Source organism: Schistocerca nitens, chromosome 9 (assembly GCF_023898315.1).
Source record: "Schistocerca nitens isolate TAMUIC-IGC-003100 chromosome 9, iqSchNite1.1, whole genome shotgun sequence".
Taxonomy (NCBI): Eukaryota; Metazoa; Arthropoda; class Insecta; order Orthoptera; family Acrididae; genus Schistocerca; species Schistocerca nitens.
In genome coordinates, this window is record NC_064622.1 from 57,308,212 (window position 1) to 57,329,224 (window position 21,013).

At 42.2% G+C, this 21,013-nt stretch overlaps 1 protein-coding gene across 1 annotated transcript in view; it reads right to left on the reverse strand.

Annotated features, from left to right (window-relative positions):
* Positions 1 to 20,500, reverse strand: part of LOC126203995 (neural Wiskott-Aldrich syndrome protein-like) — a 112,259-nt gene extending 91,759 nt beyond the window's left edge. The window contains exon 1 of the mRNA XM_049938427.1: positions 20,469 to 20,500. Within this exon, the coding sequence (XP_049794384.1) occupies positions 20,469 to 20,500 (32 nt within the window). The remainder of the gene's footprint in view (positions 1 to 20,468) is intronic.
* Between the last annotated feature and the right edge of the window lie 513 nt (positions 20,501 to 21,013).

Below are 21,013 nucleotides of genomic sequence, written 5' to 3' on the forward strand. Positions count from 1 at the left end.
GTGGTCCTGTACCATGACCTGCTCGATCCCCAGATATGTCCCCTCTGGACTTTTTTGTGTGGGGAGAGATGCGCAACCTTGTTTACAAAACTCCTGTTTCATCAGAAGAGGATCTGGTAGCCCGAATAGTAGCAGCAGCAGGAACAATTCAAGATACTCCTGGGGTTTTTGCCCGTGTCAGACAGAACATGATCCGACGGTGTAAACTTTGTGTACATGTCAATGGAGGCATTTTTGAAAATCTACTGTAATTCAAATTGGGTTGTGTTAATGTGTTGCCTCTTGGTCATAAAAAATGGAAAAGTGTTTGTTGGTTTAATTAATTTGCTGCCAGAGAAATCTTCCTCTACCAGTTTAAATACTCCTCATAGGAAAAAATGACATTAGGGAAAAATATTTGTTTTGATGTCCCCTACAACGTGCCAGAGTTTGTCGGTTTAAATACTTTTCACCCTGTAGAATGGCTACAAGAGGTGTTTATGCACCAGGAAAATGTATGATTAATTCGGGATGCACTTCGTAAGGCACTTGTATCCGTGCACTGCCAAGATTATTTAGGACAGTTAGAGAGACTCGACCTAAAGCCTACCAAAAATCGTTCTGCCAGTCGCAGAGATAGAGATGTGGGGGTGAGGCTGGGATGGGGGTGGGGCGGTAGTGACAGTAGCACATCAGCATAAGGTGCTTTGCAGAGCGCAGATGTAAATGTAGAGATACATTATGTCATTTACTATCACGTTTCTTGAATTCATCCAGTGAGGCTCAGTCCTTTGGCGGGTTAATGGAAAGTCATTGCTCTTAATCATTGCTGCTTAGGCAGATTTCACCTTGTTCTCGGATAATTATGTACTCATCTCTTCCTTTTACTATTCATAAGGTCTTCTTAATACAGAGTTACATATTAGGCCACGTTCTCTATCGTATCTATTTGGTTCTGTTAATATTGTAAGTAGGCTGTTTAGGTTTTTATGTTGGTAACGTCACCTAGCACTCTGTATGAAAATCACTGGCTGTGCTGTGTGCAGTTGTGGCTGGTTGGCATTGTTGGAATATTCGCCATTGTAGTGATCGGCAGTTGGATGTGAACAGCTCGTAGCGTTGGGCAGTTGGAGGTGATCCGCCAGCAGTGGTGGATGTGGGGAGAGAGATGGCGGAATTTTGAGAGCGGATGATCTGGACGTGAGTCCAGTAAATTTGTAAGACTGGATGTCATGAACATATATATATACTTTTGAACACTATTATGGTAAATACATTGTTTGTTCTCTATCGAAACCTTTCATTTGCTAACTATGCTTATCAGTAGTTAGTGCCTTCAGTAGTTACAATCTTTTATTTAGCTGGCAGTAGTGGCACTCGCTGTATTGCAGTAGTTCGAGTAACGAAGATTTTTGTGAGGTAAGTGATTCATGAAAGGTATAGGTTATTGTCAGTCAGGGCCATTCTTTTGTAGGGATTATTGAAAGTCAGACTGCGTTGCGCTAAAAATATTGTGTGACAGTTTAGTGATGATCTGCATAAGTAAAGAGAGAAATGTCTGAGTACGTTCAGTTTTGCTTAGCTGTTTGAAAACCAAATAATGTAAGAGGTTTTTCCAGCACAGTCAAAATGGTTCAAATGGCTCTGAGCACTATGGGACTCAACTGCTGAGGTCATTAGTCCCCTAGAACTTAGAACTAGTTAAACCTAACTAACCTAAGGACATCACAAACATCCATGCCCGAGGCAGGATTCGAACCTGCGACCGTAGCGGTCTTGCGGTTCCAGACTGCACCGCCTTTAACCGCACGGCCACTTCGGCCGGCCCCAGCACAGTCATTCATAATTTTTTCTAAGGGGGCGTTTCAATATGTACTCATTGAACTAGTGCTTTGTTATCTTTATAGTTCTATTTGGACTCATTTTGCTGCTACTGCTGGTGCTATTTATTCATTTTTGTTCAGAATGACCAATGAAAGTGAGATATCCCGTCCATTAAACAATACGCCACAAACCGGACTTGTGCGGACGTAAGGGCAGCCTCGTCTTCTGGAAATGTAGAACACAAGGGTAGCGGCGAGAGACAGGAGGCATGGGCGTGAAAACGTTCCGCCCAGCTCATAAGGGAAAATTAAACAGCCGGTGAGTACGCTACACAAAGGGTTAGGCACAGAGCTGTAAGTGGGGACGAAGCTCTGAGAAACCAGTAGAGGATTAAGTATATACAGGGTGTTACAAAAAGGTACGGCCAAACTTTCAGGAAACATTCCTCACACGCAAAGAAAGAAAATGTTATGTGGACATGTGTCCGGAAACGCTTACTTTCCATGTGAGAGCTCATTTTATTACTTCTCTTCAAATCACATTAATCATGGAATGGAAACACACAGCAGCAGAACGTACCAGCGTGACTTCAAACACTTTGTTACAGGAAATGTTCAAAATGTCCTCCGTTAGCGAGGATACATGCATCCACCCTCAGTCGCATGGAAACCCTGATGCGCTGATGCAGCCCTGGAGAATGGCGTATTGTATCACAGCCGTGCACAATACGAGCACGAAGAGTCTCTACATTTGGTACTGTGGTTGCGTAGACAAGAGCTTTCAAATGTGTAGGCCATGGAATTGGTCCGCCTCTACCAATCCATCGGTCACCGAATCTGTTGATGAGAAGCATACGAACACTTCGACTGAAATGTGCAGGAGCTCCATCGTGCATGAACCACATGTTGCGTCGTACTTGTAAAGGCACATGTCCTAGCAGCACAGGTAGAGTATCCCGTATGAAATCATGATAACGTGCTCCATTGAGTGTAGGTCGAAGAACATGGGGCCCAATCAAGACATCACCAACAATGCCTGCCCAAACGTTCACAGAAAATCTGTGTTGATGATGTGATTGCACAATTGCGTGCGGATTCTCGTCAGCCCACACATGTTGATTGTGAAAATTTACAATTTGATCACGTTGGAATGAAGCCTCATCCGTAAAGAAAACATTTGCACTGAAATGAGGACTGACACATTGTTGGATGAACCATTCGCAGAAGTGTACCCGTGGAGGCCAATCAGCTGCTGATAGTGCCTGCACACGCTGTACATGGTACGGAAACAACTGGTTCTCCCGTAGCACTCTCCATACAGTGACGTGGTCAACGTTACCTTGTACAGCAGCAACTTCCATGACGCTGACATTAGGGTTATCGTCAACTGCACGAAGAATTGCCTCGTCCATTGCAGGTGTCTTCGTCGTTCTAGGTCTTCCCCAGTCGCGAGTCATAGGCTGGAATGTTCCGTACTCCCTAAGACGCCGATCAATTGCTTCGAACGTCTTCCTGTCGGGACACCTTCGTTCCGGAAATCTGTCTCGATACAAACGTACCGCGGCACGGCTATTGCCCCGTGCTAATCCATACATCAAATGGGCATCTGCCAACTCCGCATTTGTAAACATTGCAGTGACTGCAAAACCACGTTCGTGATGAACACTAACCTGTTGATGCTACGTACTGATGTGCTTGATGCTAGTACTGTAGAGCAATGAGTCACATGTCAACACAAGCACCGAAGTCAACATTTCCTTCCTTCATTTAGGCCAACTGGCGGTGAATCGAGGAAGTACAGTACATACTGGCGAAACTAAAATGAGCTCTAACATGGAAATTAAGCGTTTCCGGACACATGTCCACATAACATCTTTTCTTTATTTGTGTGTGAGGAATGTTTCCTCAAAGTTTGGCCGTACCTTTTTGTAACACCCAGTATACAACTTACAACGGTACGGTGTATCCAACCAATGGATAATGTCATATCTAACCAAAATAATGCGTAAAGCCGTACTTAGTAATTCAACCATTGTAAACAGAGGAGACTGTGACTGGGGTACATCACATACGAGGTTCACCAAGGTTCAATTTTAGGTCCGGCACTGTCCCTGCATTGTTCCTCATATACGTAAACTATTTTCCGTCTACATACAACGAACAGAACTGGGTCTTTATGCGGGTGACATTGGTGTTGTAATCAATTGAAGCACACATACAGCAACAGAATAAATGGTAAACAGTGTTCTTAAAAGTGTCATGATTGGTTGTCTGCGAATGTTATCACTCCCAACTTTAAAAAGACACAACGTATTCAGTTCTGTACATCTAGAGTTACTGTACCAATTGAAACTGTAACACACGTCGAGGAAATAATAAATACGGTCGAAACTTCAAACTTTTTAGATGCCTATATTGATAAGAATTTAAACTGGGAAAAGCACGTTTTTGAACTCCTAAAACAACTTAGTTCTTCCACATTTAAACTTAGAATCATTGAAAATCTTGGGGAGAGACAAATAAGTAAGTTGATGTATTTTGTATTTTTTCATTTGATAATGTCATATGGAATACAGTTCCGGGTCAACTCATCTTTAACAAAGGACGTCTTCTTTCCGCAAGAAACATGATGTAAGAATAACGTTTGGTTCTCAGTCACGTGCATCTTGTAGACATGTGTTTAAGGAGCTGGGCATTTTGACTACTGCTTCACAGTATATTAATTCGTTCATGAAGTTTGTTGTAATTAATCCACTGCAACTCGAAAGGAACAGTCATTAACATAATTACATACGAGAAGGAAGAAACACATAAAAATGGGTGTGCAATGCTACGGCAAAAATTTTTATCGCTCACAGAGTGACATAAAACATCTGACAGACAGTAAAATTAAATTTTAAAACAAACTGAAAAAGTTTCGGTTTTACAACTATTTCGATTCTGTAGAAGAATTTCAGCTATTGTAATGTGTAAAAAGAGTGAATTGCAATTACTAACGTACATGTTGTTGTTGTGGTCTTCAGTCCTGAGACTGGTTTGATGCAGCTCTCCATGCTACTCTATCCTGTGCAAGCCTCTTCATCTCCCAGTACTTACTGCAACCTACATTCTTCTGAATCTGCTTAGTGTATCCATCTCTTGGTCTCCCTCTACGATTTTTACCCTCCACGCTGCCCTCCAATGCTACATTTGTGATCTCTTGATGCCTCAAAACATGTCCTACCAAACTGTCCCTTCTTTTTGTCAAGTTCTGCCACAAACTCTTCTTCTCCCCAATTCTATTCAATACCTCCTCATTAGTTATTCGATCTACCCATCTAATCTTCAGCATTCTTCTGTAGCACCACATTTCGAAAGCTTCTATTCTCTTCTTCTCCAAACTATTTAGCGTCCATGTTTCACTTCCATACATGGCTACACTCCATACAAATACTTTCAGAAACGACTTCCTGACACTTAAATCAATACTCGATTTTAACAAATTTCTCTTCTTCAGAAACGCTTTCCTTGCCATTGCCAGTCTACATTTTATATCCTCTCTACTTCAATCATCATCAGTTATTTTACTCCCCAAATAGCAAAACTCCTTTACTACTTTAAGTGTCTCATTCCCTAATCTAATTCCCTCAGCCTCACCTGACTTAATTCGACTACATTCCATTATCCTCGTTTTGCTTTTGTTGATGTTCATCTTATATCCTACTTTCAAGACACTGTCCATTCCGTTCAACTGCTCTTCCAAGTCCTTTGCTGTTGCTGACAGAATTACAATGTCATCGGCGAACCTCATAGTTTTTATTTCTTCTCCATGGATTTTAATACGTACTCCAAATTTTTCTTTTGTTTCCTTTACTGCTTCCTCAATATACAGATTGAATAACATTGGGGAGAGGCTACAACCCTGTCTCACTCCCTTCCCACCCACTGCTTCCCTTTCATGCCCCTCGACTCTTATAACTGCCATCTGGTTTCTGTACAAATTGTAAATAGCCTTTCGCTCCCTATATTTTACCCCTGCCACCTTCAGAATTTGAAAGAGAGTATTCCAGTTAACATTGTCAAAAGCTTTCTCTAAGTCTACAAATGCTAGAAACGTAGGTTTGCCTTTTCTTAATCTTTCTTCTAAGATAAGTCGTAAGGTTAGTATTGCGTCATGTGTTCCAACATTTCTACGGAATCCAAACTGATCTTCCCCGAGGTCGGCTTCTACCAGTTTTTCCCTTCGTCTGTAAAGAATTCGCGTTAGTATTTTGCAGCTGTGACTTATTAAACTGATAGTTCGGTAATTTTCACATCTGCCAACACCTGCTTTCTTTGGGATTGGAATTATTACATTCTTCTTGAAGTCTGAGGGTATTTCACCTGTCCCATACATCTTGCTCACCAGATGGTGGAGCTTTGTCATGACTGGCTCTCCCAAGGCTGTCAGTAGTTCTAATGGAATGTTGTCTACTCCTGGGGCCTTGTTTCGACTCAGGTCTTTCAGTGCTCTGTCAAACTCTTCACGCAGTATCATATCTCCCATTTCGTCTTCATCTACATCCTCTTCCATTTCCATAATATTGTCCTCAAGTACATCGCCCTTGTATAAACCCTCCATATACTCCTTCCACCTTTCTGCCTTCCCTTCTTTGCTTAGAACTGGGTTTCCATCTGAGCTCTTGATATTCATGCAAGTGGTTGTCTTTTCTCCAAAGGTCTCTTTAGTTTTCCTGTAGGCAGTATCTATCTTACCCCTAGTGAGATAAGCCTCTACATCCTTACATTTGTCCTCTAGCCATCCCTGCTTAGCCACTTTGCACTTCCTGTCGATCTCATTTTTGAGACGTTTGTATTCCTTTTTGCCTGCTTCATTTACTGCATTTTTATATTTTCTCCTTTCATCAATTAGATTCAATATTTCTTCTGTTACCCAAGGATTTCTATTGGCCCTCGTCTTTTTACCTACTTGATCGTCTGCTGCCTTCACTACTTCATCCCTGAGAGCTACCCATTCTTCTTCTACTGTATTTCTTTCCCCCATTCCTGTGAATTGTTCCCTTAAGCTCTCCCTGAAACTCTCTACAACCTCTGGTTTAGTCAGTTTATCCAGGTCCCATCTCCTTAAATTAGCACCTTTTTGTAGTTTTTTCAGTTTTAATCTACAGTTCATAACCAACAGATTGTTGATAGAGTCCACATTTGCTCCTGGAAATGTCTTACAATTTAAAACCTGGTTGCTAAATCTCTGTCTTACCTTTATATAATCTATTTGATACCTTTTAGTAGCTCCAGGATTCTTCCATGTATACAACCTTCTTTTATGATTCTTGAACCAAGTGTTAGCTATGATTAAGTTATGCTCTGTGCAAAATTCTACCAGACGGTTTCCTCTTTCATTTCTTCCCCCCAATCCATATTCACCTACTATGTTTCCTTCTCTCCCTTTTCCTACTCTCGAATTCCAGTCACCCATGACTATTAAATTTTCGTCTCCCTTCACTACCTGAATACTTTCTTTTATCTCATCATACATTTCATCAATAACGTACATATGTATATTAAAAGAAGACTTATAAATGTTCAGCATGTAGCCATATTTTCAAATTAATTTGTGATGTGAATGTAAAATTATTTCTTCCACATCTCTACGATTTATCGTGCAAATGATCCACGAAGCAAGACATTAACTCTTTTTGGAGCTACCATCTGCTCTGGCTCACTTTACTGAAAAAGATTCGTAACTGATTCCGTCTTTACACATTCATCGTCAGACAGCTTGCATAGTACTACCAAATCACGTGATACATTGAGTTACATATGAGTTGCCGTGAAATGATCGCATGCAAAATTTGTTTTCGCTGTTTCCCGAAAGAGTAACATTTACGTTTATCTTGACGTCGTCCGATTAACATGATTATTCCCGTTTGTAGGGTAACAACACATATTATCGAGGCGCACCGAGTATTTTTCGAGAGACTCAATGTGTTTGTATGAAGAAGAGGAAATACCAAAGGCAGAGCACTTAGTGTCAAAACGAAGCTTATGCATAGAAGATGGTGATGAAAAACAATCTTTGAAGACAGGGCAAAATGTAAATCACGACCTCCTCATACGTCATGAACGAGTGTATAGTTGGACAGAGTTGTGTAGAAGAGTGCAAATGCTGCTAAGTCATAGACGCAGCCCTGGAAACATACTATTGAAGAAATAAGAGACATCGCAATTTGAAAACGAAACTGAGCTGTTAGCCCTGTGGCAAATGTTACGATAATGTCTCCACAAAAGTATAACTGGAAAATGTTTTATCTAACATACAAGTAAATGAAGCCATAAAAGGAATTTCCTGACTAAACGATGTGGAATAGGGAGACAGAACAAAAATAAATACGAAAGACAACAAAGGAGGGAAGTTGTAAGAAATAATTTGATCGAAAAATACAAGAGAACGTACGCTAGCTACGATACTGAATGTATGGAGCTAGTAATAGACATTGAAAGGATAGAACTGCCTACAAACTGAATGATAATACTAATAGTAGTAGTGGTAGTAGTAGTAGTAGTAATAGCCAATCATAATGTTAGTAGCCCTGACAGACTCGAAGCCAACACCCATCACAACACTACAAGTTTATATTCCAATTAACACAGACGATGATGAGGAAATTGAAGTAAAATATGATGAGATAAAAGATTCAGATAGTTAAGGGCCAGGAAAATTTAACTGTGTTTGGGGCTTGGAATTTGATAGGAAAGGGAAAAGATGGAAAAGTAATAGGTGAATGTGGACTGGAGAAAAGGAATGAAACAGGAAGCCACCTGGTATAATTTTGCACAGAGCACAATTTAATTATCTCCAACCCTTGGTTTAAGAATCACGAATGGAGGCTGTATGCGTGGGAGACACCTGCAGAAAGTTCGTAGTGAGACAGTAATTTCGGAAACAGATTTTAAACTGTAAGACGTTCCAAGCGGCAGACGTGTATTCTGACCACAGATCATTGGCTATGAAGGGGACTGATGACGACAGATGTTAAGTCCCATAGTGCTCAGAGCCATTGGCTATGAACTGTACATTACATCTAAAGAAATTCAAAAAGGTAGGAAATTAAGGAGATTGGATAACATAAGTTAAAAGAACCAGAAGTTGTTGACAGGTTCAAACGGAGCATTAGGCAACGATTGACTGAAGCAGGGAAAAGGAATACAGCAGAACACGAATGGGTAGCTTTGATAAATGAAATAATGAAGACAGCATAGGATCAAATAGGTTAAAATATAAGGCATAGTGGAAAGCTGTGGCTTTCACAGGAGATACTGAGTTTAAATTATGAAAGGAAGAAAATATAAAAATGCAAATGAAACAGGTGAAAGGCAATACAAACGTCGAAAAAACGAGGCTGACAATAAATCCAAAATAAAGCAGGAATGTACAGAGGACAAATGTAAGGATATAAAAGCAAATATGTAACTATGGGAAAGATAGATACCACTTATAGTAATTATTAATAATTAATGGGACGTCTGGAGAAAGGAAAAGCAGTTGTATGAATATTAAGAACTCAGATGGAAAACCAGTACTATGTAAAGAATGAATAGTTGAAACGTGGAAAGTGTATATAGAAGGACTATACAACGGAAACATATTTTTAAAAAATTGTACATGAATAAGAGGATTGAGATGAAGATGAGATAGGAGATATAATACTACGGGAGGAATTTGACAGAACACTGGAAGACCTAAGTCGAAACACTGTTCATGGAGTAGATGAATTTCCCTCAGAAGTACTGATATCTTTTGGAGATCCAGTCGTAAAAAACATATTATAGCTTGTACGCAAGATGTATGAGATGGCGAAATACCCTTAGATTTCAAGACGAATGTAATAATTTTAGTTCCAAAGAAAACAGGTACTGACGGTTGTGAAAATTACCGAACTATCAATTTAATAAATCATGGCTGCAATCTATTGACACGAATTATTTACAGAAGTATGGAAAAACAGGTAGAAGCCGACCTCGGGAGAGTTAGATTCGCTCACGGAGAAATGTAGAAACAAGCGAGGCAGTACTGATCTATGACGTATCTTAGAAGATAGGATAAGGATAGCAAACCTACAGTTATAGCTTTTCTAGATTTGGATAAAGGTTTTGGCAACGTTGACTAGAATAGACACCTTGATGTTCTGAAGGTGGCAGATTTAAAATATAACGTGCGAAAGATTATACATAACTTTTACAGAAATTAGAAAGCAATTATAGGAGTCGACAGGCATGAAAGGGAAGCAGTGGCTGAGAAGGGACTGAGACACGGTTGTAGCCTATCCTCGATGTTATTCAATCTGTTCACTGAGCAAGCAGTAAAGGAAACCAAAGTTCATGTGAAGAGATGAAAATTTTGCCATTTGTCGATGACGATGTAATTCCGATAGAGACAGCAAACTCCTTGGAAAAGCAAGATGAACGGTATGGACAGTTTCTAGAAAGGAGGATGTAAGATGAACAACAACAAAAGCAAAACATGGGTAATGGAATATAATCGAATTAAATTAGGCGATGCTGAGGGAATTGTATTAGGAAACGAAACACTCAAAGCAGTAAATGAGTTTTGCTATTTGCGCAATAAAATAATTGAGAATGAGCGAAGTAGAGAGGAGGTAAACTGTAGATTGGCAACAGAAAATGTAGCGTTTCTGAAGAAGAGAAATCTGAGAACTTCGAATATGGATTTAAGTGTTAGGAGGTCTATTCTGAAGGTATATGTCTTGAGTGTAGCCTTGTATGGTAGTGAAATGTGGAACATAAACAGTTTAGACGGGAAAGAGAATAGAAGCTGAGCCATGCGTGGCTCGTGTTCCCGCCATAATGTATTTTACACCCTGTTTTTAACGTACTTCCACCTTACTACGTTAATTTAAATTACTACTGTCACTGAGTTCTGCTTTGCCTGACCGTAAGCGGCGTTAGCAGCGCGTATAGATATATCCCCTCTCGTAGTATCTTTGCTTCACCGCTAATACTTCCCCGTCGTGATCTGTCGTTAATAAGTTCGTCGGGAGTTCGGATCGCGAGTTCGGGCTGCCAGTCAGTTGGAACGTGTCTGGAGCGCAGTCCGGACCTGACAGTCGGGGAGTTGCAATGCGGCACTAGGGCAGTCGGGTTGGAGCAACTGTGAGGTCTGCGTCGGCATGGCTCGCCCGACCATTGCCGACACGCATGACTTGAGCCGGGCCACCGGACGAAGCGGTTTGGCTCGCCGATCGTTCATGAGTCGGCTCTGTGTGTGCATCGACTCCCGATTGTCTTCTACACCATCTACATCTACATTTATACTCCGCAAGCCACCCAACGGTGTGTGGCGGAGAGCACTTTACGTGCCACTGTCATTACCTCCCTTTCCTGTTCCAGTCGCGTATGGTTCGCGGGAAGAACGACTGTCTGAAAGCCTCCGTGCGCTCTCTAATCTCTCTAATTTTACATTCGTGATCTCCTCGGGAGGTATAAGTAGGGGGAAGCAATATATTCGATACCTCATCCAGAAACGCACCCTCTCGAAACCTGGCGAGCAAGCTACACCGCGATGCAGAGCGCCTCTCTTGCAGAGTCTGCCACTTGAGTTTGCTAAACATCTCCGTAACGCTATCACGGTTACCAAATAACCCTGTGATGAAACGCGCCGCTCTTCTTTGGATCTTCTCTATCTCCTCCGTCAACCCGATCTGGTACGGATCCCACACTGATGAGCAATACTCAAGTATAGGTCGAACGAGTGTTTTGTAAGCCACCTCCTTTGTTGCTGGACTACATTTTCTAAGCACTCTCCCAATCAATCTCAACCTGGTACCCGCCTTACCAACAATTAATTTTATATGATCATTCCACTTCAAATCGTTCCGCACGCATACTCCCAGATATTTTACAGAAGTAACTGCTACCAGTGTTTGTTCCGCTATCATATAATCATACAATAAAGGATCCTTCTTTCTATGTATTCGCAATACATTACATTTGTCTATGTTAAGGGACAGTTGACACTCCCTGCACCAAGTGCCTATCCGCTGCAGATCTTCCTGCATTTCGCTACAATTTTCTAATGCTGCAACTTCTCTGTATACTACAGCATCATCCGCGAAAAGCCACATGGAACTTCCGACACTATCTACTAGGTCATTTATATATATTGTGAAAAGCAATGGTCCCATAACACTCCCCTGTGGCACGCCAGAGGTTACTTTAACGTCTGTAGACGTCTCTCCATTGATAACAACATGCTGTGTTCTGTTTGCTAAAAACTCTTCAATCCAGCCACACAGCTGGTCTGATATTCCGTAGGCTCTTACTTTGTTTATCAGGCGACAGTGCGGAACTGTATCGAACGCCTTCCGGAAGTCGAGAAAAATAGCATCTACCTGGGAGCCTGTATCTAATATTTTCTGGGTCTCATGAACAAATAACGCGAGTTGGGTCTCACACGATCGCTGTTTCCGGAATCCATGTTGATTCCTACATAGTAGATTCTGGGTTTCCAAAAACGACATGATACTCGAGCAAAAAACATGTTCTAAAATTCTACAACAGATCGACGTCAGAGATATAGGTCTATAGTTTTGCGCATCTTCTCGACGACCCTTCTTGAAGACTGGGACTACCTGTGCTCTTTTCCAATCATTTGAAACCCTCCGTTCCTCTAGAGACTTGCGGTACACGGCTGTTAGAAGGGGGGCAAGTTCTTTCGCGTACTCTGTGTAGAATCGAATTGGTATCCCGTCAGGTCCAGTGGACTTTCCTCTGTTGAGTGATTCCAGTTGCTTTTCTATTCCTTGGACACTTATTTCGATGTCAGCCATTTTTTCGTTTGTGCGAGGATTTAGAGAAGGAACTGCAGTGCGGTCTTCCTCTGTGAAACAGCTTTGGAAAAAGGTGTTTAGTATTTCAGCTTTACGCGTGTCATCCTCTGTTTCAATGCCATCATCATCCCGGAGTGTCTGGATATGCTGTTTCGAGCCACTTACTGATTTAACGTAAGACCAGAACTTCCTAGGATTTTCTGTCAAGTCGGTACATAGAATTTTACTTTCGAATTCACTGAACGCTTCTCGCATAGCCCTCCTTACGCTAACTTTGACATCGCTTAGCTTCTGTTTGTCTGAGAGGTTTTGGCTGCGTTTAAACTTTGAGTGAAGCTCTCTTTGCTTTCGCAGTAGTTTCCTAACTTCGTTGTTGTACCACGGTGGGTTCTTCCCGTCCCTCACAGTTTTACTCGGCACGTGCCTGTCTAAAACGCATTTTACGATTGCCTTGAACTTTTTCCATAAACACTCAACATTGTCAGTGTCGGAACAGAAATTTTCGTTTTGATCTGTTAGGTAGTCTGAAATCTGCCTTCTATTACTCTTGCTAAACAGATAAACCTTCCTCCCTTTTTTTATATTCCTATTAACTTCCATATTCAGGGATGCTGCAATGGCCTTACGATCACTGATTCCCTGTTCTGCACTTACAGAGTCGAAAAGTTCGGGTGTGCTTAGTTACTGTTTGGTATCGTTCAGGTCTTCGTGCAAGTGCTTGTCAGGTTGTGAGTGTAGTTGGCGTTACTTCCACTGACGACTATTTTAGATGTTGTCGGCAGAGGAGTCGGTCGGTTTCTGAGGACCAGGGAAGTCATCTCCGCGCGGTGCAGTCGGCTGGATCCACTGGCGGTCCCTGCGCAGTGTTGGACCGTGTGTGGAGCTGTCCGATCGCGACGAGCTTCGTGGTTCACCGACCCAGGACGTCATAGTTGAGTAGTGGTTTCAACTAGCCAAACCACGTCCATTCATGTTGTGTTGGTTCATCTCGGTGGTTCGCTGGTGGGGAGGTTTTCCTGTGAGCAACACCGAGTGGTTCTATTGCTGAAATTTAGCCGCCATGCGGTGCAATTAACTATAGTGGTTGACTACAATTCGAGTGCACCAGTGGAATTTTCTGCCATCTACATCTACATGATTACTCTGCAATTCACATTTAAGTGCTTGGCAGAGGGTTCATCGAACCACAATCATACTATCTCTCTACCATTCCACTCCCGAACAGCGCGCGGGAAGAACGAACACCTAAGCCTTTCTGTTCGAGCTCTGATTTCTCTTATTTTATTTTGATGATCATTCCTACCTATGTAGGTTGGGCTCAACAAAATATTTTCGCATTCGGAAGAGAAAGCTGGTGACTGAAATTTCGTAAATAGATCTCGCCGCGACGAAAAACGTCTTTGCTTTAATGACTTCCATCCCAACTCGCGTATCATATCTGCCACACTCTCTCCCCTATTACGTGATACTACAAAACGAGCTGCCCTTTTTTGCACCCTTTCGATGTCCTCCGTCAATCCCACCTGGTAAGGATCCCACAACACGTAGCAATATTCTAACAGAGGACGAATGAGTGTAGTGTAAGCTGTCTCTTTAGTGAACTTGTTGCATCTTCTAAGTGTCCTGCCAATGAAACGCAACCTTTGGCTCGCCTTCCCCACAATATTATCTATGTGGTCTTTCCAACTGAAGCTGTTCGTAATTTTTACACCTAGGTACTTAGTTGAATTGACAGCCTTGAGTATTGTACTATTTATCGAGTAATCGAATTCCAACGGATTTCTTTTGGAACTCATGTGGATCACCTCACACTTTTCGTTATTTAGCGTCAACTGCCACCTGCCACACCATACAGCAATCTTTTCTAAATCGCTTTGCAACTGATACTGGTCTTCGGATGACCTTGTGGTCGTTAGAGTTCAGGTTACCTGCCCTGGCCGCTAACGTAGTTTTTAGGCAGTGTCTTCTCCTCACCTGTTGTCGCTGCCCAACATTGTGTGTAGTTTTGACAGTTCAGTTCAAATACGCGTTGTTTGGCGATACTGATACTTGTAATTTTTTTTTGGTGGGGGGGCTTGAATTCTCGTGTACTCCGTCGTGGCAAGCAAGCGGTTGGTCGGTAGGTCCGTGACTGTCCCTTGGCTGGGTTCGCACGAATTAAGTGTAGTTGGACCCACCATCTGTCTAACCTAAGTGAACGAGGGCAGACCGATCCACTGCAGACTCCTGAGTGCCGTTCTCTTAATTACCCTTTTCGCAGTGTTAATGTTGTAATTTAACTGTATTTTATATTTTTAATTTGGCAAGATTAGTTGTGGGCCTTCAGCCCTGGAAACATGTTCTCAGAGTTTCCTTCAAGTCCAAACATTATCGCCTTCTGCTCCTGAAATGTTATTGTAATTTCCTCTGAAAGATTTTACAAGTTATTGTGGGCCTTCCGCTGTTGGTGATGGAAAAAGGAAATTTTTAAACTTAAGGTATTGTTTTGCCGATTATTGCAATGTATATTTCCTTAATTTGCAGAATTTAACTTTGCGCCCTTCAGCCATCTTATTGCGTTTATCTCCTTCTGTGTACCTTGTGGGCTATCAGCCCTGTTAGCAGATTAAAACATTGTGGCCTTCTGCCTTCAGTAATCATTATAGTATATTTGGAATTTTGAAGATTTAATCCGGAGGCCTTCAGCCGCTCTGCATGCTGATCTCATATATGTATACGATTTATCTTATTCGTAAATTTAACTGTGTGTCATGTCTTTCAAAATTGAACTTATTCTAAAGCATCTGTTTGGAGGCCTTCAGCCGCGAAGCAGATTTAGTTCTTTCAAAAGTGTATTTGTGAACTAAATGATAATAAATTAAATTGTGAAATGAATCCGACCGTAACTCCCTTGGCCCTTTCCACAATCCTAATTACCTGTTAGCCCTGCGTGATTTAGCGGGCGCTTCAGAAGCTTTTGAAAAGTGATGTTACATAAAAATGGTGAAGATTAGATGTGTAGATCATCAATGAATGAGAAGATACTGAATGAATTGGGGAGAAAGGAAATTCATGGCTTACCTTGACTAAAAGAAGGGATCGGTTGATAGAGCACATTCTGAAATAGCAAGGAATCACCAATTTAGAAGTGAGTAAAAATTGTAGTGCGAGACCAAGATATGAATACAGTAAGCAGGTTCAAAACGATGTAGGTTGTAGTAGTTGTTCGGAGATGGAGAGGTTCGCACAGAATAGAGTGTCGTGGAGAGCTGCATCAAACCAGTCTTCGGACTGATGACCACAAGAAAAACAGCAGTCATGATTATGCTACATAAACACGCCTAGCGACTACGGCAAGAAACTATTTTTTTGCAGTCATCCGTCTTCTGACTGGTTTGATACGACCCGATACAAAATCCTCTCCTGTGCCAAATTCTTCATCTTAGAGCTGCACTTAGTCCTACGTCGTCAGTTGATCTGTTGGATGTATTGCAGTCTCTGTCTCCTCTGGTACCATGGAAATTATTCCCCAATGTCTTAACATATATATTGTCACATTATCCCTGCTTCTTCTCAGCATCTTCGCGATTACGGCGGGGGACCTCTTCATTTCTTATCAGTTCCCCTAATTTTCAACATTCGTCTGTAGCACCACGTCTCAAACGCCTCGAGTCTCTCAAATGGCTCTAATCACTATGGGACTTAACATCTGAGGTCAGCTGTCCCCTAGACTTATGACTACTTAAACGTAACTAACCTAAGGACATCACACACATCCATGCCCGAGGCAGGATTCGAACCTGCGACCGTAGCAGCAGCGCGGTTCCGGACTGAAGCGCCTAGAACCGCTCGGCCACGCCTCGAGTCTCTTTTCGAGTTTCCCCACAGTCCAAGATTTCCTACTATACTGTGCTGTGCTTGAGACGCACATTCTCAGGAAATTCTTCCTCAAAATGTCTGTTTGATGCTAGTAGACTTCTTTTAGCTGGGAATGCCCTCATTGCCTGCTAGTCTGCCTCGTTCTGTCCGTCATGTGTTATTTTGCTTGCAACGTAACAGAAATCCTTAACTTCATCTGCTCCATAGTCATGAGTTTTTATGTTAAGTTCATCGATTATCTCATTTCTGCTACTCTTAAGTGTTTTCATCTTTTTTTCAGTTTACTCTGAATCCATATTCTGTGCTCTTTAGATTGTTCATTACATTCAGCAGGTCCTACAATGCTCCTTTACTTTCACTGACGATTGCAAGGTCGTCAGCGAATCATATCATTGGTACCCTTCATCCCTGAAATGCAAGCCTAACCTTGAACGTTTAATTTATGTTTGCCATTGCTTCTTCGACGTATAAACTAAACAGTGTGGGCAGATGATCCCTGTCTTAAACCCTTCTTATAGCACTTCGTTCTTTTTCCTTCAGTCCTATTGTTCCCTATTAGCGCCTGTGCGTACTGTATGTTACCCGTCATTTCCTACATTTCCTATAGCGTAATCCTAGTTTTCTCAGACTATCGAACTTCTTGCACGTTTTCTATGGTTGAGAGCTTTCTTTAGGTCGACAAATCCAAAAATGCGTTATGATTTTTCCTAAGTCTTGCTTGCATTATCACGTGCAAAGTCAGATCTGCCCCTCTTGTGCCTTCACTTTCCCTAAAACTAAATTCATCGTCACCGAGCAGTTCCTCGATTTTCTTTCTATTCTTCTGTATATTATGCTTATCAGCAACTTCGATGTCAGCACTCATCTTCCATTGCTCCCTACGTGACTGTGTAGATTTCTCCGAAAGTCTTTGCCACTTCACCCAAAGAATTAGAAATTCGGGAGGGTTATTGTATATTCCTACCCACGATATGCTTGGCGCTGACAGCGTAAACGTCGACGGTACGGTATTTTCAACCTTCCTTGTTGATTGAACAACAGTAAGTAATACAATTATAAGAAGTTCTGCGGGATTTCACTTCGTAAAATGATGAAGGAACAGAAACTTGGCCAGCCACGGTGGCCGAGGTGGTTCTAGGCGCTTCAGTCCAGAACCGCGCGAACTGCTACGGTCGCAGGTTCGAATCCTGCCTCGGGCATGGATGTGTGTGATGTCCTTAGGTTAGTTAGGTTTAAGTAGTTCTAAGTTCTAGGGGACTGATGACCTCAGAAGTTAAGTCCCATAGTGCTCAGAGCCATTTGAACAGAAACTTGGAACAGTTTCTTCGGTAAATCATTAATTCGTCGAAAGAGATTTCTGGTTAATCCAACATACATAATAAAGTTTTAAACATGGCTGCGTGGTCAGTGACCATTTACAAGGTAAAATTAACAGCAATAGCAGCTCTCGGTCGTTAGAAGGTATCTTTTGACCCAGGTTTCGGCACTGCTATGAGTGGCTTTATCAGAAATAAAATTCTCAAATTGGCATGTCACTTATTAAACTACAATTAAGCGGAGTCGGATGCTACCTTATCTCGACGCATGTGAGCATCCCGCAGTGGCTTGCCTTTTATATATATTGTTTTACAGATATTGTGACCAAAGCTTTATCGCTTGATTTTAGTGTAATACTTGACGTGAAGATTTGAGAGTTTTACTTCTGATCAAGGCACTCATAGCAGTGCCTGCTATTTCTGTTAATTTTAACATGTATTATGGTAATGCATTTTCACATTATTTCTCTCGTTGTAAAAATATAAGCTTCTTATGAGATATATACGAATGAAAGTTAGTCAGAAGAAAAAATGAATAATTTTCTGTCATATGGTATCACGTATGTGCGTTATTGCAGGAGACACCTCGAAAGGAAGATCTGGGTTTAACGTCCTGTCGACGATGATGTCATTAAAGATGGAACACGCGCTCGATTTGGAAAAAGCTAACGAAATATATCAACTGTATCCTTTTTGGAGGGGCTATCCCTTAAGTGGCCTTAAACCATTTAGGGACATCGCGGAAGACCTGGATTCGGGTTGCCGGATGCGGATTTGAATCCTGCTCCACTAGAATGAGTGTCCACTGCTTTACTAGCGCGTCAACTTGTTCGGCCCTTGTGACGCAGCGGTGATATACCGAGAGAGCGCGTAAGGCCAGCCTATGCTCTGTAAGTGGGACGCAGGTACCGTTACAGTGCTGCTCCCGTCCACACAGCCCCATTAGCAGTAACGCTATTTTTCCGACAGAAAGACGCTTACAAACAGCCATTACTGAGGCATTCACTAGGAGGGACACGTTTAATGCTTCGATAGCGGCTGCGGTGGGGAATTTGACAAGGTCGCGGATCACGAAACAACTGACGATTCCCTTACCGATAGTCCGTGCGTGGAACAAAATACGTCACGATTCCTTAGTTCCTGGTCTGAAAGAGCAATTCTGGCTTTCCCCATTGTGTAGGAATAACTACCCATACCATTCCCACCCCTCCAGTCAACATCTGCCTTCTCAACTCGCAACAACTGACTTACCGTACGTGTGGAAGTACTCTAGTGGCTCTATGCATATCCTGTTGTCATTACAGAACAACTGAAAGAGGTTTACCTCTCAGCCGAGACCTTGCACTGCGGCAATAACGGGCAGTAGATAGAATACCATTCACTTTACTTCACTTTGTTTATCTGAACAGAGTTCGACTTATTCATTTGTTCACCTAAGTAGTCAGCGCTATGACACGGAAGTGAGCTTCATCTTCAGCTTCACAGTTACGTAATGCGCATGAGAGAAAACTGTACATTGCGAATTAGAGGAGCAAGCTTTTAGAGCATATAAATCAAAAGGAATGCAATACAAAGGTACCAAGAGAGAAAAGCTTTGATGTATGGTCAAAAAATGTAAATTCACAGTGTCCCACCAACCCTGTTTCTTGCATATTTCAAATCAGTTTTATGTAACTAAATGATATAAAATGTGAAAATGTACGTAACAGAACACGTGATGGAAAACGGTATGTAGTCTCTGTTCCGTTTATAAGAGATGGGCATTAATTTGTTTCCACTGGGTGGTTACAATTAAAGTCCATCTACTCACAGAGGTCCAGTGTAAGCGGTAATTATATTGTGGCAGAAAAAATTAGTAGATATTCTAATGCGTTAATGCGGAACCGATTGACGCTGGAAAAAAAATTAGTTCAAATTCTGACTGCCAGGAAGTAACTTTTATCCAGCGTAAATCGATTCCGCATTAACGCATTATACTATCTATCAAGTTTCGCTACTATAAGATATTTACAGCCCACACTGGTCATCTGAAAATAGTTGCAATTTAAATACAATCACCTGACATACACTGTGTAATCAGAAGTATCCGGACACCTGGCTGAAAATGACTTAAAAGTTCGTGGAACCCTCCATCGGTAATGCTATAATTCAATATGTGTTGGCCCACCCTTAGCCTTGATGAGCTTCCACTCTCGCAGGCATACGAACAATCAGGTGCTGGAAGGGCATTTTGGGGAATGGCAGCCCATTCTTCACGGAGTGCTGCACTGAGGAGAGGTACTGATATTGGTCGGTGAGGCCTGACACGAAGTCGGCGTTACAAAACATCCCAGAGGTGTTCTATAGGATTCATGCTAGGACTCTGTGCAGGCCAGTCTATTACAGTGATGTTACTGTCGTGCAACCACTTCTCCACAGGCCGTGCATTATGAACAGGTGCTCGATCGTGTCAGTCCGCAGTTCGTGGTCTCGCGGTCTCGCTTCCCGAGCACGGGGTCCCGTGTTAGATTTCCGACGGGATCAGGGATTTTCACATGCCTCGAGATGATTGGGTGTTTGTGTTGTCACCATTTCATCATCATTCACGAAAGTGGCGGGATTGGTCCGAGCAGAGGTTGGGAATTTGTACGGGCGCTGACAACCGCGCAGTTCAGCGCCCCACAAACCAAACATAATAATCATCATCATCATCATCCATCGTGTTGAAAGACGCAATCACCATCATGCTCTTCAACAGAGGGAAGCAAGAAGGCGCTTAAAACATCAATGTAGGCCTGCACTGTGATAGTGCCTTGCAAAACAAGAGGGTGCAAGCCCCGTCCATGAAGAACACAACACCATAACACCACCGCCTCCACATTTTCCTGTTGGCACTACACACCCTGGCAGATGAAGATCACCGGGCATTCGCCATAGTCGCGTTGTGCTCAGAGCCATTTGAACCAGTACTTGCAGTGGATCCTGAAGCAGTTTGAAATTATTGTGTGATGGCCTGGATAGGTGCCTGCCTATTAAACATTACGACCCTCTTCAACTGTCGGCGGTCTCTGTCAGTCAACAGACGAGGTCGGCCTGTACACTTTTGTGCTGTACGTGTCCCTTCACTTTTCCACTTCACTGTCATATCGGAAACAGTGGACCTACGGATATTTAGAAGTTTGCAAATCTCGCATACAGACGTATGACACAAGTGACACCGCGTCACTGACCA